The sequence below is a fragment of the Corvus moneduloides genome, chromosome 10 (assembly GCF_009650955.1).
Source record: "Corvus moneduloides isolate bCorMon1 chromosome 10, bCorMon1.pri, whole genome shotgun sequence".
NCBI classification, from domain to species: Eukaryota; Metazoa; Chordata; class Aves; order Passeriformes; family Corvidae; genus Corvus; species Corvus moneduloides.
Genome location: NC_045485.1, coordinates 20980223 through 21005340, shown reverse-complemented (window position 1 = coordinate 21005340; position 25118 = coordinate 20980223). Strand labels below are relative to the sequence as shown.

Below are 25118 nucleotides of genomic sequence, written 5' to 3'. Positions count from 1 at the left end.
TCAAAATTATGGAGACAGATACAGGAAACGTTACTGGTTCCCTTGCAGTGTTTTACCAGATTATACTGCTGAGCACATTTGCTTCCTGAAAGACTGGTGTGACTTTAGTCTAGATTTCTAGACCACCTCATATGGAGGTTAAAAGCTTTCAGAAGTGAAAGGTGAAGGTGTTTCTGTGACCTGAGAGCAGCAGCAGTACCTACTTTAATTTCATAGATGACTATTGCAGTCTTCCTTCAAACATTTTTCACTCTGCAAAAAAACCCATTGCACAAGTGTTTGAATTGAAAACAAAGAAAAGAAGTCTAGGCAGGACAACTGTATAGTTAGAAGTTCCCATGCTGAGTATTTCATACTTTCTAAGAAGCCAGACTTTTAAAGCAGGGGAAAAAATTGCTCATAGCAGACAGAAGAGCCCCATTTACCAGTGCCTTTATGCAGAAAGCAAATACACCTTGGGTAGCTTACCTGTAACTCAGGGAAAATACTCAGAAAAATATATCAGAAAAATAGGGTCAGGGAAAAAAAAGGCTTGTATGTGAGCTTCAGATGCTTTCATGTTTCGGTCTGGTTTTAATGTACATTTGTTAAACTAAACCAGGTAAATATTACCCATACACTTCTTACTGTCAGCTGGCACTCCATGGCTGCTCTTCACTGTTCCTGATGTAAGTCTCACTCTTGTAACAGCTGGATAACACAACATTTGTTTCTGGAAATGTGAGAAATTACACCAAAGCTGCTTTTTAGTTCCAGATCACAAGTTTAATTAAAGTCAAATGTGGTATTAAAACAAAAAAAAAAAAAGATGGAGGCTGTCTGGAATGCTCAGTGGAGTCATTTGTGGTTCCAGAACACGATTCATGTTCCACAGACACTCGACCGATTGCTTGCAGTGCTCTTCCAGCATGTTACTGGCTCTGGGATTTCACAGCAAGGTCAGGGAACTTCCTTTCCAAGACCTTCTGCCTCGTCCTCTCCAGGTTTTGCTGCCTTGCCCTTTTCCGTAAAGCTTTTTCAAGTCTGAGTCTGAAATAGAGAAGTTGATGTGGTTAATTTCAAGCCAGCTTGTGACCACCTTAATGAGCTCCCCCCCCATCAGATAGAGGCTCTCAGTGATGAACAACTTCAGTATTCATTTGCTTTTGATAAGTAAAAAAGCCTGCAAAGTAATATTTTTACTCTGCTTCTGAATTCTACAGAAGTTCAGCCCCTGGGAGGATTTTTGGTAGTCTGCATTTGAAGTTACTTATACAGTGCAACTGCATAACCATGTCTTGTGGTAACTGAGGTGGGAACAGAAAAAAGAGCAAGCTGTAAATTTTAAAAAGCCTAATTTTCAGTCTAGTAGCTGAAAGCCAAAGGATTATTACTATTTTTTCCTTTTAAAGTGGAATAAGGACAGGAACAGAAGAAGAGAACTTTCAATGTGAAAAAAATCTTTTTACCTGATGAAGTGATTCACATGAGGTAAGTAATAGAATCTCTTCTTTTTGTGTTTTTTGTTCAAGTGCCACGGTATTGGCCATTCCTTGTAACTGTACCTGTTGGAGACAGATAAAAATGATTACAGAATGTATACATTGTTTTCATTTTGGGATTTTACCAATTTCTTCTAGTTTCAGTACAGTGATGAAGTGGTCTGGGAGATTGCAGAATTAGTATGTGGGTATTTATTTCCAGCTCTTGCTGGCCTGGTTTGTAACTGCATCTCCAGTGTTTTATACAGTATATGCATCTTTCCTTGATTTGATAAGGACGTTCTGGGAGAGAGACACACCACAAGAAAAATTCACACGTTAAGAAAAAAGGCTTTCCATACCAGAAGGTGCGTCCCAAGAAGTCATGTCTCCACTCGCCAGGGACTGGCTTTTCATGGCCCGTTTGTAAAAGCCTCAGAGCAATTTCTCTTTCTCTGACAACCAAGTCTATATTTTTCATAGACGTTTCTACCTGGAAATGGTAAATAGTTTCAGGATGCACCAACATAAAACAATGCTGACAATTTAAAAAAGCTCAAGACAAAATTTAAAGGGAGAACAATGGTAAAACATGCTGGAGTTTGATCACGACTTCTTTCTCAGCAGGCCCTGTGTACTAGAACAGTAAGGAATGGGTGCTTCAAAAACCTAACTTGAGAGCACGACAGATATGAAATAACTGGCAGTCTGATACTTGACTAAAGACCAGCTGGGTAATGCATAAAGCCAGATCCAATGCCGATGCAAAAGTATAGGAAGCTCTGAGGCAGGGGTCGGAAGGAAGCAGGAGAAGCAAACAAAAGATTTGCTTATAGTTTGTAGTGGCTGTTGAGTTATTTTAGTTTTTCACTGGAGTCTGGTCGCAGCCCCAGTAACACCCAGTGGACAATGAGAAAGCTGCCTTGACCAAACTATGACTTGAGCAGTTCGTGTATACACTAAAATCAGGGAAATAATTTTAAAAAAATGGTCTTTAACAAGTTTACAAACACTTGATTTTTCAGCAATTCTACTTAAGAGTTATTATTTTTTATGTAGTGTGAACAAGTTACCTTTTCTAATCGTTCTGGACTGGGCATAGGCTTGCGCTGTCGTTTGGATTCTTGCTCTAAAGTTAAGAGCATGTTCTTTTCTTTCAGCAGGACATACCTAGAGCAGAAGGCACAGTAATACAAAAATAACTCCTGGATAGCTAAGCAGTTATTCACTTACTATCTGTAATCCCATATCCTGTGCCTGCTGGCTTCACATAAACAAAAGAATGAGGGAGACAGGTTTACTTAGTCTGGAATAAAGAAGGCTTGGGAGGGAAGAGTTTAACACTAAGTTGTCTTCCACTACCTGGACAGAGCCAGATTTTTCTTACATGTACACAGGAAAAGGACAAGTCAAAGCAAGGAAAAAGCTGTTCACAGTCATGATTAAGTTCAGCCCTGGCACAGCCCTGAAGTGGCAATGCCACCTCCAGCTTCAGAAACTTCCTAAATCAGAATAAATGCCAGCCTGAGCACCCTGATGAAACGAAGTGCCCAGTCCACCAGAAGGCACTGACAACCAAGTCTGTCCAATTCAAACAATCCCCAGAGGGTTTGTACCCAACCTGAGCCCTCTGAACTAGACACAGCTGTCCCACAGCCACCTGCAGTGCAGCTTCTGTGTTCTGAGCAGGGCCAGAACCGGGGCTGATCCAGGCCCAAAGCTGGCTGGAGCCTGCAGAGCTCTATGGCAGACTAAAGTTACTGGATAAGTTCACCAGCCACATTTCATTAAAAAGCGCAGAGCTGCTCAGAAAGAAAAGAAGCTTCTTCACTAAAACCTACTTACCAAAGTTTGTGCAGGTCTTCACTACTCTTGCCCCTGAGCTGCTTTATATTCCATGAATCCCCTGTAAAAGATAAAAAACCACCATTAATTTAATGGAACAAAGTTCTCTTATTCTGGAAAATAAAAAACGTGCTTCTATTAGGCTCAGCTGACACAACAGTACAAAGACCACTTTTTAAAAAAATACTACTGCTTGGACAGCCATCCTCGAGGATATTCAGCTTTGCTTTTAAAACACAATGCAAAAAGGCAACTACACGCAGTGTTTATCTGTGTTTGTAAAAGGCTGGGAATAAGGAAAGCTGTAAAATGAACCTCTACACTGGACTAGTTTTCTTCCATAGGACCTACATTTCATCAAAGCACACCTCTTCTGTGACACATTCACTTCAGAGCAACGCACAGGATTTACAGCAAAACATTTTGCTGCACAATTGCTATTTACTTTCATAAACACTGACTACACACAGGAAAAATTAACAGGCATAAAGATGCACAAGTGGATGTATGTACATATACATAGAAAAGTAAGTTTTATGTAGCTGTGAATACTCCCTATGATGCAAAACCCCCAGATTTCAGCTCAAAGATCACTATCAGAAATGCTAAATATAACTCACCAGACTTTACACTTTTTTCCCCCCAGTTTCCTGGATCATCAAAAAACTCCTCCAGACCCCTCTGAGACACAGTTGTGTGCAGGAACTTCACCTGATGGAGGGGCTCAATTTTTCGTAGGTTCTTGTGGTACAGATTCAGCACCATTCTGCATAAAAGTTAGAAGGAAAACTTTGTATGATAAGAAAAATAATATTCCGCTAAATGAGAATGTTTGTTTCATTCACAAAGGCACAGGTCCTACGGACAGGTGTGGGGGGAAAGGCAGGGGTTTGCTCAGCCACAAAAATGTCATCTCGGTGTTTTCTCCTCCCCGTCATCTAATTATCTAATTTTCTATACTCAGAGAATGAACAATTAAAAATTAAGGAGTAAGTTTGAGCTATGCTGTACAAGAGTAGATCATAGAATCACAGAGCTTTTAGAATTACAAAGGGCCTCTGGAGATCATGCAGTTCAAAACCCCTGCCAAAAGAAAAGGTGACATAGGAACGCATCCAGGGGTGTCTCCAGAGAGGGAGAACACACGCCCTTCGTCGTGGCCTCAATGGCAAAAGCTGTGGACACACGGGAAAGCACAAAGCCCACCCACGCTGGAAGCACCGGCACAATGACTGCAGGACTCTACAGGCACAGGGAACCGCGTTATGCTGCCCTTACACGGTGCCTGCGACCACGCACCACCCTGGCTGGCGGAGCCAGGACACACGGACACCGGGACACACGGACACCCGCCTCCCGCCAAGGGCGCTCCTTCCTCCTGGGAACAGCGCCTGCCCCCCCGTGCCTGAGCCCGAGTCCCCCCGGCGCGGTGCGTACCCGGGGAGTTCCGGCCGAGCCCGGGGCAGTCGGAGCGCGGCCGTGAGGCCCCGGCCCAGAGCGGCCATGGCCGCGGCCGCCGCCATCACCCCGCGCCCTCCCACAGCACCGGGGGCACGGGGCGGGAGCTGCCCTTTCCCAAGATGGCGCCTGCCCGGCCTCACCCCGCGCTTCCCGCGGCACAGGGAGCACAGGGAGCGCTCTGCCCTTTCCCAAGATGGCGCCTGCCCGGCCTCACCCCGCGCTTCCCGCGGCACAGGGAGCACAGAGAGCGCTCTGCCCTTTCCCAAGATGGCGCCCGCCCGGCCTCACCCCGCGCTCTCCCGCGGCACAGGGAGCACAGGGAGCGCTCTGCCCTTTCCCAAGATGGCGCCTGCCCGGCCTCACCCCGCGCTTCCCGCGGCACAGGGAGCACAGAGAGCGCTCTGCCCTTTCCCAAGATGGCGCCCGCGCGGCCTCACCCCGCGCTCTCCCGCGGCACAGGGAGCACAGGGAGCGCTCTGCCCTTTCCCAAGATGGCGCCCGCCCGGCCTCACCCCGCGCTCTCCCGCGGCACAGGGAGCACAGGGAGCGCTCTGCCCTTTCCCAAGATGGCGCCCGCGCGGCCTCACCCCTCGTGCCCTCCCACCGCGCCGGAGGTACAGGGAAGGAAGGCCCTGCCCTTCCCCAAGATGGCGGCCGCCGGCTTCACCCCGCGGCGGGAAGCGGCGCCGCCGGCCCCGCCCCGTGCCAGTGCCAGCCATGGCGGCCATGAGCCGGGTGCTGAGGGCGGCCGCGGCCTGGGCGGCGCGGAGGGCGGGCGGCGCCGGCACCACCGGGATCACCGGGATCACCGGGATCGCCCCCCGCCTCCCCAGCACCCTCGGTACGGCCTCGGCGGGGGAGCGGCGGGGCGGGGGCGGTGGGGGCGAGGTGACCTTGCGGAGCGGGCAAAGATGCCGTCCCGGAGGCCGCGGGAGGGCCGGGGGCTGAGCAGGTGCAGTGTTGTGTCCCCGTTCCTGTGAAAACTGCCGGGTTTGGGTAAAGCATGGTTGGATACGGGCGGGAGGCCCACCCTCCTGGTATTCTAATTGTCAATTTGCTTGGCCCTGTTTGGTGACATTCACTGATTTACGTGTTGGTGCTTACAGGTAGTCATAGATCTATGTCTAAAGTTAGAAGAAAAATAGGTTCATGCTAGCAAAATACGAAATTACTTCAGGTGAACTGCAGAAAATTCAGCCGCTGTTGTGCACTCTTCTTTTTTTTTCTTTTCCCACGTATGTTTGACCTTGTCCTGGCATAAGCACCAGTGGGGTACAAAACCATAATACTCTGGTTCAATTTTCAGTTCCTGTACGACACAGCGGCAGCCATGGGAAGAGAATGTTTATCATCAAGGCAACGAGTTTTTATGATTCTCGATTTCTGAGCTTATTGGTGAGTTAAAAATCAAATGTATTGCATTCAGTGTAACACATGGCTTGCAAATGGTGTAAGAGTGTCTAAAATACAATTTCCTCTATTGTTTATGTGACAGCATCTAAGATGTGGTTGGCACTATTTACATAAAAAAGAATTTCAGGTCTTCTTCAAAATTTTCCTGGTCATATGCTGTAAAATCAGGGCTAGATGAAGTTAAAAGACTGGCTAGATAGCAAAGCTTGCGATAGGTACTTAAATTACTGCTGTTGTAGCATTCTTAAATTACATGTCTGTGTTCGTATATGCATGACCCACAAATGCTTTCTACTCCATCCTCCTTTTTGAAGCATATCAGTTCCTCTTCTACAGGGCTTACCTTCAGTTACCTACAACCACTAACACCAGAGGTGAGATTTAGGAAGCCTGACCTGAGTGTGACCCTTCCAAAGCCAGGTTTTGGATAAATCCTGTTATAAGGGGCAACAGCCAATTTGATACAACTCCCTTCATGCGATCAGGACTCCTTTATCTGCCTTCCACGGCTACCAGAGCCCACAGTGGTTGCATTGGTGTTGGATTATTGTTTTGCTGTCAGTGCCTCATTCCAGCTGAGTGCTGGAGCCAGTCGTGCCAAGATGCTGAGGCAGATTTCAGGGAGGTGTTGCTGTTTGCTGCTGCACAGACTGACCTCACTGGGAGATGTGAATCTGACCCAAACGGGCTCATGGACTGACACAGCGTTGCTCTTTGTGTGCTGTGGTTCATTAAATAACTCATTGCCATCAGCAGTGTTTACCTACAACATCCCTTTCCAACCTAGGAATGCAAATCTAAGAGTTATTGGCTGTTCCACCATTTTCAGACAAGACTTCATGTAAATTTGTCAGGGTTCTGAGTTTCCTACACCTTTTGTTTTTATCCCTTCTACAGAAATTCTATATATTCCTGACGGGAATACCAGTGGCAGTGCTCTTAACATACATCAACGTCTTCATTGGTGAGTGCTCTGTCAGGGCTAAGCAAAAAAGTTATTAAATGGGAATTAAGCATGCTGGATAGAAAAAAAGGAATCTTTTAAGGTTCTCTCTTTGGAAGACCATGGAATAGGCCTAACAAATACAGCGATATTGTAGAAGTACATAGAAAATGTTCCCAGTATATTTGCTTTAGTTGTGACTTTTTTAAAAAAAGTTTCTCACATTTAAAAAAAAATATATTCCCTCTTTTAGCAGGCTTTCAAACATCAGTGAAGTTCAGTTACTTGCTGTAACAAGATTGCAATTCTGGCTTTTTATCTAGCAAAGATGCCAAAATTCTGCTTGGCAATACATGTGTTAAATCTACTGCTGTAATGATATGTAATTAATTTAATAGAGAAATCAGGAAAAATCCATGCTTTCAGCTCCTGTGCTTTAAAGGGCATTTCTGTGGACGTGATCCAAGTTGTTTCTTCTGTATAGCTGCTAATTTTACCCTTCTGGTGTGTCACTTAAAATCTATGAACTAGATACTTGCAGTGTGACGTGTCTGCAAAAATTGCAAGTTCAGTTTTTCCGAATGGAGCTCACACTGAGGGATTAAGTACTCTCTATGTGGAATAATGATCTTTTCCTGATCTGAATGGCAGAATATAAGGTAGCTTTGGAAAATAATCATAGAGTTAAATATTCCTCCCCTCCTTTCCTTGTCAGGTGAAGCTGAACTTGCAGAGATTCCTGAAGGTTATGTTCCAGAGCACTGGGAATACTACAAAGTAAGTGTACCATGCAAAAGGGTGGGCATGTTATTGACAGCCCTTCTCTTGATAATACTTTTGGGAGTGAAATGAATGGAGTATGATGATGGCTATCAGTGTAGTAAAACTCAAATATGCAGTTCTGATTTTGGTAAACTTTTTTGCAGCTTTAGGGAACATGTATAAGGCTGTAGGAAATCTGTTTATTGACACGAGCAGATGCAAATGCTCTGTATGCAGTAAACTGCTGAAGCTGTATGCCAAGAATTCTTCTATAATACTACTGAATAATAAGAACAGTCCTCTGCTTTCATGGCATGCAGGTTTTGTCTTTGTTTCTTTTCTAACGTGTCGTAAGAAATTGGAATTTAAAGTGACATTTCTTTCCTTTGTTTGCCAGTGTTGTTTTAAAGTCCAATATCACACACACTTTTGTATCTAGAATTGAAGATTTTTATAGTCACAAACTCAAGGTTGTCTGCTTTCAATTTAATTGTATTTTCTTAAAATTAGTCCCTGGCTTCTTGCTGCAAGCACTGTTTTGTTTCTGATAGGAAGTAATTGAATTCAGCAATATTATTGTGACTATTTCAACTCATTTACACTTTTGTTCCTAGTGAGATGCCCTCTATGTGGCAGCAAAACTTTGAAGTAAGTAAGGTTTGGAGTTCACTTCTGCCATTAGAATGGCAGTTTAAGGAACTTTACTTCAACAGAAAGAAAATAAATTATGTCCTCCATTAAATTTTAATTTTGCAACAGAACAGTCATCTGGAGGTTATCTTGGCATTAAGAATTGCAAAAGAAATATGACTTTTTAGGGTTCTGATCTCACATATAGTTGTGCATGTTTGTAACTCTACTGTTATGGTTTGAATGGCAGTGCTCATGATGTCAATGACAACTTTTCAGGACTGTGGATATACAAAATGATTCAGTTATGATGACATTTCTACTTGGAAATTGCACAAATAATCTCTGCTTTTATGTTTTCCAGCACCCCATAAGCCGCTGGATAGCTCGTTACATACTTGACCCCCCTGAGAAGAGCTACGAGAAGGACATGGCTCTGCTTGATGTGGAAGCGAGGAAAGCTGAAGTGAGGTATGTTCTGTAGTTGAGGGGATTAAAATACTGATCCATACTGTAGCTGACTCTTTGATTTTGCATGACATACTGAGCAGGATGCTGACATAAAGTGCTTTCATGTATCCCCTGAGTGCTGCCTGCACTGGCTGCTGCCACAGTGGGAGTTACGGTATCTCTTGTCGCTGCCCTCTCAGGATTCAGGTTACCAGAACAATCCAAGGACGGGGGCTCTTCAAAACACTTGGTATTTATAAAGGTGTAGCTCTTTTTACCCCTGCTAATGCTCACAGCTAGGCTGTGATAAAACTGCTGCCAGTATGTTTAGTCCTCCCTTGTGGAACAACTTGCTGAAAAAAAACCCCAAAATAGAAAGATTTAATAGCTCATGTCTTAGTTGAACCCTTCATATATTGGTACTATGTATGTTTCAGCAGTATTTATAAACCATTGATGCTAAAGTCACTGATTTTTCAGTAATTCCTTGATGCTGAACATCAACAAACTTTATGCTTAGGGTGTCTATTGCCTTTTTTTTAGGATGCTGGAGGTGGAGGCACGCAGACTGATGAGACACCGGGGAGATGGACCTTGGTATCATTATGAAACACCTGACAAAAATCTTGTTGACAATTCTATGAAATCCTCACCCGACAATTAAACAATTTAGGACAGTGTGCAAGCTCTTAAATTCATACTGGCAAATTGTGACTGAGCTATGGAACAGACATCCCGCTGTTTGCTGATGGAAATGAATAAACAATGTTTGTGTTGATTCCAGTATCTTAAAAGAAACTGTGTGGCAGTTAAGCTCATACAGATATTAAAGCTGTTAATCAGTGAAAATTCTTTAATGCAATTTCCAACAGTCACTCCTTTGCTTCAGAACATACATGGAACAAGTTGATAATACTAGTTTTCATTTTGTGATTTCTAGTATTTATAGTTTCAAGTGAAAGATATAAGAAACTAAGAGTATTTTTTTTCTCAAGTCTCCATGTCAGGTAGTTGGTGGGAGATGAACTAAGTGAGAAAAATATCTTCACACATACCTGCCATGCATTTTCAGAACTGTACAGCTGTTCTTCTACACCACTTTTGGCAACTTTGTAGGGAATACAAAGGGTTCTCTTTTCACCTGGCAGGTTTTTGCCACTAGAGGGACGCGTTTCCTCAGGTTCTACAGGCCATGGTACTCTTGGGCTTAAATTTCTCAAGAGTGGTGGATAGTACCTCTTACAGTTTGTGACCCTAAATTATCTGTCCATATTCAAAATCCTCACTTTTTAAAGGAAGTAAGTCCAAGCCCTTTACTAACCCCATATCATCTAGTGATTTGAAACTTAAAAGATAAAATTCTGGTTTTTTACATTAGGCAGCACTGCATGGACTGTTTTAAGCAAAAACTGCCTTGTTTGCTGTTCCTGGCACTGCCAAACATTAGAAAGACATTGATTTTCTATCAGTGCTTTGCTTGTTCTTTTTGTTAGAATCAATCTTTCAGGTTAGATGGCTCATATGTCTTCTTATGGCTCTCATTGTTTATAAATGCTGAGTTATTCATAAGAGAAGCCATTAAAAAAGCACAAAGTCTCCTCAGGTAAAATAAATCTGTCTGACCCTGTATTAGTGTTTTTTATCCAGCATCCAATGATGCTCACAAGTCTGATGTAATGTCTGTTTTTCAGTAAGTCTAAAACCACTCCATGGACATCACATTCTGACCTCAGTGTTTCACATTGTTCCCAACACTTGATTTTTCAGTAGTAAAAATTGCTGAGAACAGACCGTGCTAGTCTGCTCACAGCCTGTTCATAACTGGGTACAAGCATTTTTCAATTCTGTTTTTGAGATTTTCCTAGAACCACCTATTGAAACTTTTGAGGTAAAGGGTGGTTCTAGTAAAGGTCACATCACCTCTTTGGAAGTGATCACTGAATCCTTGGATATTTTGTGGACTGTGGGTGGAAGGCTATTCATTACTTTATGCATCTTCATTTTAAATGGGTTGGTCATTTCTTTAACGCTTTGCTGCCAGGCATATGTAGTAGTTACTAGATATTGCTTGAAAACAATAGCAATATTTGTTTCCCTACAAACTTCATTCTATTTCTCCTTCCTCTAACATTATTCTTTCAAAGTGAAAAGCAGAGAGAAACACAGCAAAGGCCAAAAAAGGGCATTTTAAGGTAAAGGTACTGCCCCAGAAGACACAAAATTGGGGGTTGGCTCCTGGCACTACCACAGGCTTCTCAGGCATCCCTGGCTGGGCATTCCCGCCCTATATTCCCCCACACAGACCTGCTCCTCTTGACCATGGGGACATCCTGATGCACGGCCCTGGTGGGACCAGGACAGAGCCATGGGACACATGAGACACCTGTGGCACTGGGCAATGAGGGGCTGAGAATGAAAATACATAGAAGAAATTTTTTACTGTATATATTTTATACAAAAATACATACATATACACACACATATAAAAATATATGTACATATACCATATACATATATACTTACATATATACACACTTGTATATGCATACATACATATACATATATACTTTTTTATATATATGCTTATATATACACACATATACATATACATGCATATATATATATACATACATACATATATATATATATGCTGCGTACACACACACATATACACATACATGTATATAGTCTTTAAATGCTTAAAAATAAATAACAGCGCCTATAGCAGAAATCTGCCCCGGGCTACCCGGGGAGACCAGGAGCGAAGTCTCCGTGCTCTCCTCCTGGGAACGAAGGTTTTGGGGTGAAACGCGAGGCCCCCGCGGGAATCCCGCCCCCGCCGCCCTGCCCCTCGCCCGCCCCCGCCGGGACCCCCGAGTGCCGCCGCCGCAGCTGGTGCCGCTGCCGCTGCCGCTGCCATTGGATTAAAAATAGCATCTTCCCTCCCCCTGCCCTCCCTCGGGCCCGGCTCCCGCCGCCGCCCTGGCCCGGGCCCGGCTGCCTCCATCGCCCGCGCAGAGCGGCTCGGCAGGGAGGGAGGGCGGGCGGCCGGGAGCGAAGGAGGGAGGGGAGCCGGGAGGGAAGGGAGGGAAGGAGGATGCAGCGGGCCGCGCTCTTCCGCGGCGGCGATGCGCAGATGGCCGCTGGGGACCTGGGCGAGCTGCTCGTCCCTTACATGCCCACGATCCGGGTGCCCAAGTCAGGGGACCGGGTCTACAAGACGGAGTGTGCCTTCTCCTACGACTCGCCCGTGAGTGCAGCGAACCACCCCCGGCTGCCTCCGCGCCCCCGCCCGCCGCGGCCCCTTCCCCTCCCCGCCGCAGCCTCTCGCATCCTGCCCGGGCCGCTGCCTCCCCCTCAGGCTTCAGAATGCCCCCGATCGCTTCCTCCACCTGCCGCGGCCCCCTCGCCCTCCCGGTGCTCCCCCACGCCTGCTCGCCGTCGCGGCGCTCCCCGCACATCGCTCGTCCGCGGCAGCGCGGTTCCTTCCTGCGCTTGTTTGTTTATTTTCCTCCTTCAAGGCGGTCTGAAGTGGTTGCTTGGACACGGGGATTTTGTGGTTTGGGGGAAACTTCACTGCTTGCTCTGGTTGTCGGGGTCTGTCCGTTTGACTCGGAGCCCTGCTTTTGCTTTCTCACCGAGGTAGTAAAACGGGACGGTAATGGCCTTCTTGTTGGTATGTTCTGGCGAGCAGATGTCAATTACTTTGCTTTCCTACTGCCTCGGTGCTCGTTCTATTCAAAATCTTCAGAGAAAGCTCCCAAGGGCTAAAAGCTCATCCTGAAAATCAGCGTGAAAGTTCCCCTGAAACACTTTCTCCCCCAGGGTTTCAGTTACATCACTGAACTTCAATGAACTTGTAGTATTTCCCCACTATCTTGGTTCCTTTGCTGTTAGATGAATGTTTCGTGTGCAGTAAACTTTCTGTGGTGTTATTTCTATGGTGTCTTACAAAACATCCACCAGCTCCACAGATTGCATGTGTTCTGTGGCAGAGACTCATTTTTAACTTCACTGCTAATACTGAAAGCTTCATAAATGGGCAATGCTTCGTAAGAAACAGGTGCTTAGAAATTAGACTTTTTCAAGAGAGGTGAAATTTTATTAAAACTTGCTTCTCCACAGGAAGCTGAGGTTTCCCAAAGGTGATCGAGCACTATATGTTGTCAATGGCAGCAATCAAAAGGAGGCTCATTACATTACAGACTGTTCAGTGAAAGATACATTTCAGCCACATTTTTGGAATCCTTTATCCCCTTCTATTTGATAATTCCCCTTCTCTTCTATAATTCCTTTAAATACAGAAAATCAGACTTGGTTTTAAAGGTGACTCAGCTGTCTGGTGTTCGTCATGTCTTGTTGAACAGAGGTTATTTTTACCCCCACTCTTCAGATCTCAAGTGTCACCCAGCAGCCCCGACTGTACTGGGAGTTGGGCTGATTAGAACTGCCAAATCGGACTCCACCGCAGAGGCGATAATTGCATTATATGCTTAAGAAGGTTTTGGCGGGGGAGAATCAATATACCACATTCTTTCCTTCAGATTTCTGCTTGGGTGAACACATGGTTGGTGTTTTTAGTCACACTTTCAGGCTTCTTCGATATTATGGTTTATAAAAAGTTTCTGATAACAAGTAGGAAGGGATATAAAATACTGCTATGGTATGGTGATTAAAAAACAATCACCACCCCCTGCAACAAGTCTCAGTTGAACACAGCAAAAGCTGTTTGAACAAAACATCAAAGATTTGAGCCAAACTTAACAGAAACTATGGATAAAAGTAGCAAAAGGAGTGGGAAGCAGCATGTATGATTTTTTTTTTTTTTAAACCAAAGAATTTTTCATCCTTTTGATGTTATCAGGAAGAGATTTCAGATTTTGAAAAATGTTGCCCTCCAGTGTGAAAACTTCTTGTTTAAATTGTGTTATGGGCATTCACTGGGCAAAAGGCTTGGCTGAATTTATGCAATACCAGTGAAAATAAAACCAGTCTCAGTTTCTGTTGTTTCCCGCAGCTTTTCAGCCCATACCACTCCTCAGTTTAGCTGAGCAAAAGATTTGCTCAGATTTATGTTAAATTCCCATATAATCTAACAGATACCTGGATATTGTTTCTAGGATGGTGACTCCACGGGGTAAATGTAACGTGCGTTTTCTAGGGTAAAACACTGTCATTTTCAAACTGAAAATAGCAAAGCTGTGTTTTTGCAGTTTTTCATTCAGACGGACAGTGAAAGGAAACAGACAGGTTGTTCCTTGGCTAAAGGGAGATGTTTATGTTTTGTATTAGGTTGATTTTGTGACTTACCTTCTTAGGTTATCTATGTATTACCTAAACGAGCCTCTTCCTCTTGAGGTACCTAACTGTTTTTGAAAGAAGACACACTGTTGGCCCTGTTATAATGTTCAAGAATTTAAGAAAACACACTCTTGGTTTTGTTAGCCATGCTAAAATTCCAGATTGCATTTTTGCTGGAGGAGTTTTTTTCCCTTTTAAGAGTATTTCCTCACATCTACTCATTTTGCCATGTTAAATATGCTCCTTGCTACAGTTTAACTTCAGCGTGTCATGTCATACCTGGTCATGCAGCAGCTCTACGCTCAAGTGTCTTTAGCTATATTAATTGTATACTAATCCTTTTCCTGTATGGATGTGTTGTGATCTTTAAAATACACTGAAAACCATCTGACCTGTGAGCGTTAAGGTACAGAGTAATTTTATTATTGTAGAGAAAGGTGCTGCAGCAAATTTGCAAGGACCAAGCAGAGTGGAGTGTTCAAAATCAGAGCTTTTGCTCTCAGAGGGTGCCAGAGAAAACGAGGTACTGGGAGCGAGTAGCTCCCTCTTCTACTTCCAGCTGTGCAGAGCTTAACGTGGCAGGGAGACGTGGGGTTTGCTGCCCTGCTTGTCACTCTGTCAGTTGTGTCATCCCGTCTGGGTTTGAATAGTGAATGTTCCAGTGGATATCAGCAGCTTCACTGATTGTTCTCAAAACAGGTTGAGGTTCCTTCCCATGAGTTTTAAATCTTCCTTGGATGAAGACCTGGGAACAATGTCGCCTTTGTGCTACAATGAGAGTCATTAGCTGAGAGCCCTCGGAAGTGAGAGCTGGAAGTACAGGTGGCTGTTTAGTGTATTTTTTCCACGTGGATTAACTGTAGTGTGGTGATCTTGTCAGAAAGGTGGTATTGTTAGAAATACCATAAACAGATGAGAAATTAATGTCCTTAGATTTGGCCTACTTCCCACAGAACATACTAGGATTGGTCCCAGGAAAGCTGGCAGGAACAGGAGGCAAATTTCTGTGCACTTAAGAGACCTAGTGACACTTTTTAGTTTGCTTGTCTCATAAGATGAGAAAATATGCTGGTTATGGTTTACATTTTAATTACTTTTTTGAGGTTTTTTGGTGTCTTCTAGAAAAACTGTGTTTCTCTGATGAGGGCTCCTACTCCAGTTAGCTATTCCTTTGTACAGGAATTGAGGAGGGAGGGAAGGCAGACTGCTTACAAAACACAAGCCTGGCCTAGTGTTGAGTATTGCTTCCTCCAGGGATTGACCCAGCAGCTGTGGGAGCCAACCACTACCCTGCAATTTGGCTGACAAAGTCCTGTACCTTGCAGAAGTCAGATCTGAGGTGCAGTCGTGCCTCTTGGTGGCTTTTTCCACATCTCCAACACTGTGCTGTAGGTTTCTTCTCTCCTATTTTGTCCACTGTGACTTCTCTTCATCTTTTGATGGACGAGTCTGACGTTGTCTTCAGTAGAATGCAGAAGATACAAAGGTTGTATTATATAATAATCTTTTGTTGTACTATTATTTTTTTAGAATTACAGTACTCAGCTTTGGAAATTCCACCTTTTAATGTGAGCCTGGTCTCAAAGACCTCTGATCATTTATCACAGAATTAGAAAGTCACAGAATACTCTGGGTTGGAAGAGACCCATGAAGATCATCGAGTTCAACTCCTGGTCCTGCACAGGACACCCCAAGAATCTCACCATGTGCTTGAGACTGTTGTCTAAACACTTCTTTGGCTCTGTCAGGCTTGGAGCTGTGATTGCTTTCCTGCGGAGCCGGTTCCAGTTTCCAACCACCCTCTGAGTGAAAAACCTTTCCCTAATATCCAACCTAAACCTCCCCTGACACAGCCTCAGGCCATTCCCTCAGGTCCTGTCACTTGTCATGAGAGTGATGCATCTGGGGCAGAGACAACATCTGGAAAAGGGATACAAACTGGAGTATAAAAAGGCTTATGTGTGATGCTGCACATGGATGTGCTCCGAAACCTTCCCCATGAAGGGCATTGGCGACAACCCCAGCAGAGCTCATGAGCCCAACACGGTGACAGGACCAGGCAGTCTGGCCCTGTAGAGTGCAGGACTCTGTTTGTTTGAGCAGCTGAAAGTTTGGCCTTGCTCCACTGGAAAACCTTGCTGCTGACAACAGCTTCCTTTGTGAATCTTGCTGACTTCATTTTTGTGGCTCAGGAGATCTGTAATGGTTATGTTGGGACAATTCCCAAAGGCTGAACTGAGCTGATGCTCTGCTGTTGTGCAGTTGGGACTGAAATCCTTGAGAATCTGGAGTGTGTAATGGATGTAGGTTATTGTGTTGCATAAAACATTCTAGAAATAAGCACCTCCTGTCTGGCAGTTCCTTTGGTCAATATTCCTTGAGGAAAACCAGAAAGTCACTGAGCCCCGTGTCTGTGAGGGGTAGGCTTGGATCTTATTTCCATTGATGGAATGGGAGCAGCAGAGAGGAAACAAGAGAACTGAACACACCAAGACAAAGGGAATACTCCAGACAAGGATTTTGGCCTAGCTGCAAAATGACCTTCAGTGAATTGCCTGGTGGTGGGTGATCACCTGAAAAGTCAGAGCAGTGTGGTACTGTTGCTTGACAGGGAGATACCAAAGCTGTCACATGGGCAGGTGTTTTGCTGGCTGGGAGTGCACCAAAACACTCAACTGGTTCACATCAGTTAACTCACTGGTGTTCTAAAGTTGGAGAATGGTAACAGCAGTAGAGGTTGTGCCTGCAGTGTCTGACACATGGGAAATAACTCTGGTGCTTGGGAGAACAACCAGTGTGTGTGCATTGTGCATTTCCTTGGGATTGATTTAAATTTGGATCTTATTAGCCTTTTCCTCTTTATGTGTGACTGACCATCCTGTTACCCAGAGTGATGATGGACTGATATATCTTGGGTAGCAGAGAGACTTGAATTCTGAGGTACCTGGAGTGTCAGAGGATAAATACGGAGATGCAGACGAATGGACAGTGCTGGAGCTGTGCTGAATTGCTGCATAAGTTTTCCTGTCAGCTCTTCACCCCAGCTTTTCTGTTCTGGAAGCACAGCACTGTTTTTGTGACCAACAGAGTTGTACATCCACAGCTCTGCACAAAGCAAAACCCCAAAATCTAAGGTGCTGTGGAAGCAGTGCCAGGTGGCACTGCTGGGGCTGCAGTACTGGGCTGGAGCTTGGCAATCAGCCATGGTGGACCTCAGACACCTCTGCCAGTGGCTCACACAGTCTGCACCTGGATGAACTGACCCCAAACAGTGGTGATGGATGGTGAGGCTCTCTATTCCTGCTTGCAGGTTAGAAGTACTCCTGACCCAGCATGAGTTTTGCCATTGTATTTGCTCACTGGCTGTGAAGCCTTGATCCTGCCTGTGCATGTGACTTGTCCAAGACACTGCTTTGGAATTCGTATGCCCTGCTCTGGAGTCCACCTGTGATTTATACGTGGGCGTGAGCCATCGATCCACCTCTTGGCATGGTGGTTTGGCTTTGGTTTAGTGGCTGACTGGCCCACACAGCTTTTTTCTTCCCAGGAAATGTTCTAAGTGCTGTACTGGATTGGCCTCATCCATGTGCGCATTTAGGAGCTACAACAGAGGTTCCAGAAATCTTGTTAAGCACTTGTGAATTAATTTGCTTGTAGGGAAATATCCAGTGCTTTCCAGTGCCATACAGTGCTTTTGTGAAGGAAGAGCAGCAGAAGGATTTCTTTTGTATTTCAAGTCCAGTCCAGCCCAGTCCAGTTACAGGAAGCCCTGTAATTTATCTCCTACTTCCAGGTCCTTTGTCCTTTCTTTCTCTGCCCAACCCAGGTCTTCTCCCATGTCTCTTGTCTTTCAGCAGTTCCAGTAGTACATGGCTCCTCTTCACTGCTTGTACATATTTTGACATCAATGTTTGTGTATGTCAGTGTCCTCCCATTCCTTATTCTGATTCCGTTGCTTCTCCCTCTGATCGTTTTTTTACCTGATGCCCAATTTTACTCTCTTATTATTCCTTTTCTACTTTTCTTTAGTCACCATTATTTTCTTGCCACCTTTGGGTGACAGAGGACAGTTGTCTAAAAGGCAGACTTATGCCACTGTTCATACCCCATGTTTCTTTTGAATGTGACTAGATATATTCTTGGCCTTAGCACACATTTTTTGTGTTGGTTCCCCCTCCTCTCCCCAGAAGTAACTGCATTTACTGCAGTGGAAACTGGAAAATGAACTTTTTGTTTGCTGGAGCCATCTCTGTGTCCTTTAGTGTTCAGTTGGTTGTCTGTGGTTTGCTGTGTTTTTATTTTTCCTCCTTGTTTCACTGTACATGACAGAGAGACAGGCTGTCTTTTTATTCCTCATTGTAAATTATTATGTGTTGTTGAGATGAATATTAAGTGCCAAAACATCTGTTGTTCTTTTTAAGCTTGTTCTGAAATAAAATATGTGTCATTTAGTTAGACTCTGTGGGATCCAGTGCAAAGTGTGTAGGTTAGGGGTGGTCCTGTAACTTTTCCAAATATATTAAAGAGTGGATTGTAGTTACACAGCAAGACTCATGTGACCACAGCCAGTGTAATTAATGGTGACTGCTGATGAGCAGACACCTTGAGCAGAGCCTGTAGCAGTCCTGTATGCATGAATTTTGCAGGGAAACACTCTCATGGAAACCAGGACAGAAGGCACAGAGGAGCCAGTGACCCTGTGTCATAACTGGCACATTTTACTTTATATATGACAGGATGGACGAGCTTTTAATTCTTCATATTTGGGTATGGAGACTTGTGGAGACTCAAGGTGCCATTTTACTCTCTTCTGTGATACTGTATTAGCAAATTTTGCCATTGTTCCAGAGGATGTAAAGCAAACACCTGTGCATGAGGCACTGTCCCTGAGTCTGGAACTGTTTGCCATGTTAGGAGATCACCATAGCCCTCGTGTTTGTGTAAAGTAATTGTTGTCTGAGCCACCTCAGAAGCTGGAATTGCTAAACCCTGAATTTCCCTGAGGGATCTAAGTGGTTCATGAGGGTTGGTAATGGCATACAGGTCATTAGGTCAAATCCTGATCAGGTTAGTGGTGTTTGAAAGCTGCTGGTGTCTGGTGCCACAAGCAGTGTGAAATGAGGGGGTGATCTCTCTCTCTGTGTCCTCATGGACTGGCACTTGTGTTTGCCAGACCTCTCACCCACCAGCTTCCTTGCTCTGCTTTTGAGTTCTGAGAGGGAGCAACTGGTGCATTTTACCTCTCTTTCACTGTGCATTCTCTGCCTCTTTCCTTCCTCAAAACATGAATTGTTGTCTAAATAAATAAGAGCAGCTTTTTTTTTTTTTTTTTAATACTTTTCTCCCTGGTGTGGACTGTGTGTTTCCCTCTGTGAATAAAGCACCTGGCATACCATGACTACCTTAGCAGCAAAGAACAGGAAGAAATGAGTAGCAATCCCTTTTCCTTCTGCTTAGAAGGTGAGAAGACTAATCTGCTCTTGAGTGGCCTTCTGGGCAGTGATGGAGCCTGAGCAAATACAAGCTTCTGCCCCAACAATGTCTTTACACTGGAGTAATAAGGAAAGGGAATGTTTATACATTATTCTAAACTTCACGCTACGTGTCTGCTGCATCCTCAAGCGAGAGTGGGGGGGAAAAATACCCCCTCTGGTTTTGTCTGTCAGGACAAGTTACGCTTTTCTGGTGTAAAATAGTGACTCCAGTACTTTAGATAAGCTGCCTTCCTCCAGCATAAACTTTCACACATATCTAAAATGAATGTCAAATACAAAGATTTACATACCACAGACTGTGTAAAATATCATTCCTTCCAGAACTGTTTGTCTGCTCAGTAGGGTTAAATTAACCAGCACAAAGTTTGTCTTAGATCACAGCTGAGTGTTTTTTGAGCACCAAACTGGGGCCTAATCCTTCATTCAGCCATCTACAAAGGTGTCTTTTCCACACAGGGCCCTGTTTTACTGTGACCTTTTAGGCTTTTGAACAGTCTGTCCACTTCTTTCCAAGCTGTGGGAGAAAATACTCTGCCTGTGTTCTCTTGGAGAAACAACTGTTTTGTCAGTAACCACAACTAACTTACTCAGCCTCTACATTTAGCTCCTATACTGAAAGTGTCAGATTGTTGTCATAGGCTGCCTCAGAAATGGCTCAGTGGTCTCTTGGATTCCGTCCAGAAAAAGAGAGAATGATCTCCAAGAAAACAAAACTTTAAACAAAGTTCCTGAGACCCTAGGGTGACAACACTGTATGTTTTTATTTAGACTGGGTACCTCTAGGATCCTCTTGCAGAGGACACATCCACGACTTTCTCACAGAAAGAGGTAATGCAGAAGGATTTGGAGCACAGGATAGAAGAGCAGACAGCATGTATGTGTCTAATATGACTTGTTGCTGAAGTTAATGATCCTTACTTTCATATATATATTTATAATTTACTTCTGAGGTGCCTGTAAATGAGTGTAGTTCATGTTGTTCTTTGGGGAATTTAACACGAGATGTTCTGTACTATCCAACAGCACAAACATGCTCACAATAGAAGGAAGGTCACAGAGCTTCTGAAAGGCTCAGTCTTTGTTATGCACCACCTACTCAAAACAATACATGTTAGAGAGCTTGAAAAAATTGATCCAACACCAATGAGCAAATGACTGAAAGTCCTCCTGGCAGTCTGATGTAGGAGAGAACTTAGAGTGGTGTTAAAATTGAACAAGACCCCGGTAACAGCGAGCATCCACACCCAGCTCTAGGGTGAGCAAAAAGTGATGCCAGGTTATGTTACTGAAATGTCAGCATTTGTGATCAGCACCAGGAGTATATGTCTTTATATTTCCTTTGTAACACCCTTGTCTCCAAGCTCTGTGCTTGCATGAATGGAGAGAATCCCTGCTAGATACTGAAGAATGTACACAAAACACTTGCCAAGTTTTTGTTAGCCAGTTTTAAGAGCCATGAGGTCACTTGAGATCTTGTTTTTTCTGACAAGGTTGTGATCAGTTGTAGAAGTTGTGGCAGAGTCCCTGGACCATCAGCTCTGCTGTGCTTCTGGTTTGCAATGATCTTGCAATCAAATGCCCACAAGAAATTCTGCTATTTCAAATAAATGCTTATGCTTATTTCTGTGTTTTACAAATTTCTGTGCCTTCGAACCTCTGTGGATTGGGCACTCAAGTGGAATTTTCCAAGACTAACTTCTAGACCTCCAACTTGGATGCTCACTAATGTGTAGTTGCAAAGTAACTCATTTCAGAGAGTTTCTGTAGGCTGTGGAATGGAGTGTTACGATATGTGATATGATGTGGAAGTTTCTTCGAGGACTGATAGTGTAAACACCGTAATATGCTATGAAAGCCATATTTTAAGTGCATGCCTGATAACAGAAAGGGTCTGCAATTCTTGGGGTTTTTTCCTGTGTGCTGGGTCCTTTCTGTCCTGTCCAGTTCCTTCCCTGCTGTAACTGTTTGTGTCATTCCTTGTAGGATTCTGAAGGAGGTCTCTATGTGTGCATGAACACATTTCTGGGATTTGGAAGGGAACACATCGAAAGGCATTACCGGAAAACAGGACAGTGTGTGTATCTGCATCTGAAACGACACCTGATAGAGGTGAGACTTGTGGCTTCCTAAAGAACTACACTGGCAGTTCTTGTGTCTCTTGTGCTCATTTGGGTAATGCATTTCGGACATAAACCAGGTTCTGAGTGACTGAAATGCACACATTCAGATTTGGGGCTGGATATCAAATGCAGGTGCTTGGATCCCAACCAATCCTATAGCTTCAGCTCTGAGATGAATCAAAAGCCCTAAAGAGTCTTACAGGTAGCTCCTTTCTGACTTCCGCTGCTCTTTTTCACGTCTCGTTTCTGTGCATCACATACATACTGTCTGCATGTTATGTGCATACTGTACATAGCCAAATACCTTTCTGAAACCTGCTTTTCAAGTGTACAATTACTGGCTTTGACTCAGATCTGGCTGAGAGTTTCTGAGATCTACTTTTTATATGCAATTGACAGGACTCATGGTGACAGGACTACTTTCCATCCTAAGATACCTGTACAGTTAAACCCTGACTTGGTCTGGGATCTTAAGCATGGCTTAAATTAATGCTGGATTCTAGAGACATACACTGCCCCTCACTTAGCCTTTCCCCACACACTGATGTGCACATACAACCTTATATTCACTGTTCTTCCATACTGTCACTGCGTGTCAGCAGCCACTTACTGCCTGTGCTTCCTAACCTCTGTTTGTCTGTGGTTTGTCTGGCATCTTTAAAGGACTGTAAATTACTTCTGACCTGAGTGGGCACTGGGTTTGCTTATAGCTCACTCTCCCATAAGCTCTGTCTCTATTGGCAATTTAGAGGGCTTAAAATAACTGCTTGGAGTGGGTTAGAATCCTTGTTCCTCATTCTACAGCAATGCTTCCCCTGGGTGATGAAGGCCTTGAGTTATGTGAAGGGCCCTGACCACTTATCTTATTTGCAGTAGAGGACTATTCATATTTTATCAGAATTACAGTGAGATGGATTGCATGTCTTCCAGGATGAGATTGTTAAAGATGTTTGTTATACTTTAGAATTGCCTTTCCTTCTAAGGGCAGTACCAACATTTTCCTTCTGTCTGTTAACCGAGTTTTTGGAGAGCCTACTCTGGTTTTAGCAATGGTTCTTCTGACTGAATTTAACACTCCTGAAAGATGCTATCTGGAGGCAGGTGGGCAGAAATCCTGTCAGCTTTCCTTGTATATAACTTTCTTCCGGTATGTTAAGGTAAACTGGGATTGAAATGAGGCCTCATAAGCTCCTTTCCTCATAAAAATTAGGCTGAAGGACTCTAAAATGGAGTAACAAATACCCCAACTGTTTGGTGTTGCAAACCCCTTTGATTGAAGAAGTTCAGTGGTTCCTGTTTTTCTCCTGATGAATCATGATGCACCAGAGGGGCTGGCTCTGTGCTGCAAGGTGGCAATGCACTGGTGCTCTGGGTCATGTGGCAGGAAACAGGGTTTGACTACACAGTGCAGGTGAATATTGCATCATCTAATAGGGCTCTTAGCCAGGATTCCTCATTTATTAGCTATGGAGTTTTTTTTTTTTTGGGCCGTGACTATTTACTTCTTAAGTGATATCCATATTTTCCTTTGAGCAATGTGAAACATCAAGTGTTTTATGAAGTGTCTCCATTGTGGTTTTGGAAGCCAAGATTTTAATGGTGTATGGTACAGTAAAGCCAAAGGCATTGGATATCCTGTCTTAAGATTCTTATGGTGAGGCTTCTATTCCTGCCTGTGGTTCCCTTGGCATCATCCTTGCAGAATGCACTGCATTGCTGCAGAAATCCCGGGTTGCTTCCCAAGATGTTCGGAATAAATATCAGTTGTGTATCTTGTCACAATTCAATTAGAAAATAAGGGTCACATCTTCAGCCTGTTGGCTCGAGTAGGGCTGGTGCATCTGCCAGTGGCAGCTCAGCACCAGAGGCATCTGCTGAATCATCAGAAAAGGGCACAAGTGCAAGTTATGGAGCACCCTCTGGTAAGATTCTTAGCTAAATAAAGGAAATTGGTTTTTATTTTTACTTTTCCACAGAGTTACACTCTTCAGAATTTTTAAATCAGCCACTTTCATGTAGCCTATGACCTGTGTACGGCTGCCTCGGTGCTATTCATTTCCAGGCAGAACTTTAGCTTGGTGCTGGAGTGATACCTCAGCCCTGTTGAAAACACTGGGCAGAGAAGCACAAAGGTTCCTTCAGTGGTGAGTTCCTGGATATTATCCAGGGCTGGTGGTGTTACAAAAAGTGGGAGAAAGCAGAACAGGCTGCTCTGTCACCTTGTCCAAGGAGCATCACAAATGGAATTTAATGCCACTGCTGATGCCTTGTGTCACTCATTTGTTGGGCATGTCAGATCTGTTAGAAAGAAAAATGGGTTTGTGAATGGGGAATGTTTTCAGTGATTTCTGACAAGGTCAAAAGACTTTCAGGTTGTGGATTTTTCAAGAGTATTGAGCATCTTCAATTCCGATGTATTTGTATTTGGAAAAACAAACTGAAATAATTTCCAGCCTGAGTTAAATACAAACACTCCATGTGAATTCTTTCTCTTTGAAATCACTAGTCTAAATGACTTTCACAATATCACACTTGGTGACATCAGAGTTCAATGGGAGCTTCCTAGCACTGGAAAAAACAATTTTTTTAGTTCGAGAAACACAGTCCTTGGAGTATGTGTAATTTATTCATAATGTATTTTCAATTGGGTTATGTTGTTTCTTGCTGCTGCTTTTAAAAAAGAGATTTAAAATACATTTAAAATAGATTCCTGGCTACTTCCTTCCAGCTTGTTAAATTCCAGTAGCATTAAAGAAAGAAATGTTATTTTCACTTCATGAATGAATGTTATTTTCATTTCATTGAGGAATTTTTATTTTAACTGCTGGAGTTGCAATCCTGACTCTTTTCCCTAGGGCTTTTATATGTGAATAATGGATTCTGTTCTTAAATGCAGCCAAGGGGTGTTGGCATCTGCTCTTTCTAAGAATGGAAAATTTTCCTATGATGTTTAAGACCTCACTGATGATTAAAACAGTTTGCTTCGGCCAAAGCTTTATTTACATGGTGAAGGGAACCACCCAAAATATGTGACCCTTTTGCCTGTGAAGGGGCAGGGGCAAACATGAACTTTCCCTGTAGGCTGACAGGTTCTTGGCTGGTTTCTCTCCACCTGTTGTATCCCAATATTATTATTAAAAAAAAAAAAAGTTGCCTAACAACCTGGCCAGTTACACTAACATTACACACTACATCATGCATCATGTTGGCATCAAATAGCCACTGAGGCTTTTTTGAT

At 43.8% G+C, this 25118-nt stretch overlaps 3 protein-coding genes across 6 annotated transcripts in view; 2 read left to right on the top strand and 1 right to left on the bottom strand.

Annotated features, from left to right (window-relative positions):
* Nucleotides 1-743: 743 nt before the first annotated feature.
* MRPL47 (mitochondrial ribosomal protein L47) lies at nucleotides 744-4864 on the bottom strand. The gene is made up of 7 exons (XM_032119791.1): nucleotides 4743-4864; nucleotides 3926-4071; nucleotides 3306-3366; nucleotides 2534-2630; nucleotides 1823-1953; nucleotides 1449-1544; nucleotides 744-1029 (listed from the first exon to the last, which is right to left on the bottom strand). Exons 1-7 carry the CDS (start codon nucleotides 4826-4828, stop codon nucleotides 912-914), a joined length of 735 nt encoding a protein of 244 aa, XP_031975682.1. The 5' UTR covers nucleotides 4829-4864; the 3' UTR covers nucleotides 744-911.
* Nucleotides 4865-5468: 604 nt separating this feature from the next.
* Nucleotides 5469-9816, top strand: NDUFB5 (NADH:ubiquinone oxidoreductase subunit B5). Its single transcript, XM_032120096.1, has 6 exons — nucleotides 5469-5607; nucleotides 6073-6161; nucleotides 7077-7143; nucleotides 7838-7899; nucleotides 8879-8985; nucleotides 9508-9816. The coding sequence occupies exons 1-6, from the start codon at nucleotides 5484-5486 to the stop codon at nucleotides 9626-9628; spliced, it is 570 nt and encodes a 189-aa protein (XP_031975987.1). The 5' UTR covers nucleotides 5469-5483; the 3' UTR covers nucleotides 9629-9816.
* Nucleotides 9817-12022: 2206 nt separating this feature from the next.
* USP13 (ubiquitin specific peptidase 13) overlaps nucleotides 12023-25118 on the top strand; it is a 52166-nt gene continuing 39070 nt past the window's right edge. For 2 of the 4 annotated variants that reach the window (XM_032120279.1, XM_032120278.1), the window contains exons 1-2: nucleotides 12028-12214; nucleotides 21744-21869. In XM_032120279.1, coding sequence (XP_031976170.1) covers nucleotides 12062-12214; nucleotides 21744-21869 — 279 coding nt within the window. In that variant the 5' untranslated portion in view covers nucleotides 12028-12061. Of the gene's footprint in view, nucleotides 12215-21743; nucleotides 21870-25118 lie in introns of all 4 variants that reach the window. The other 2 variants (XM_032120280.1, XR_004242239.1) reach the window with 2 other exon arrangements.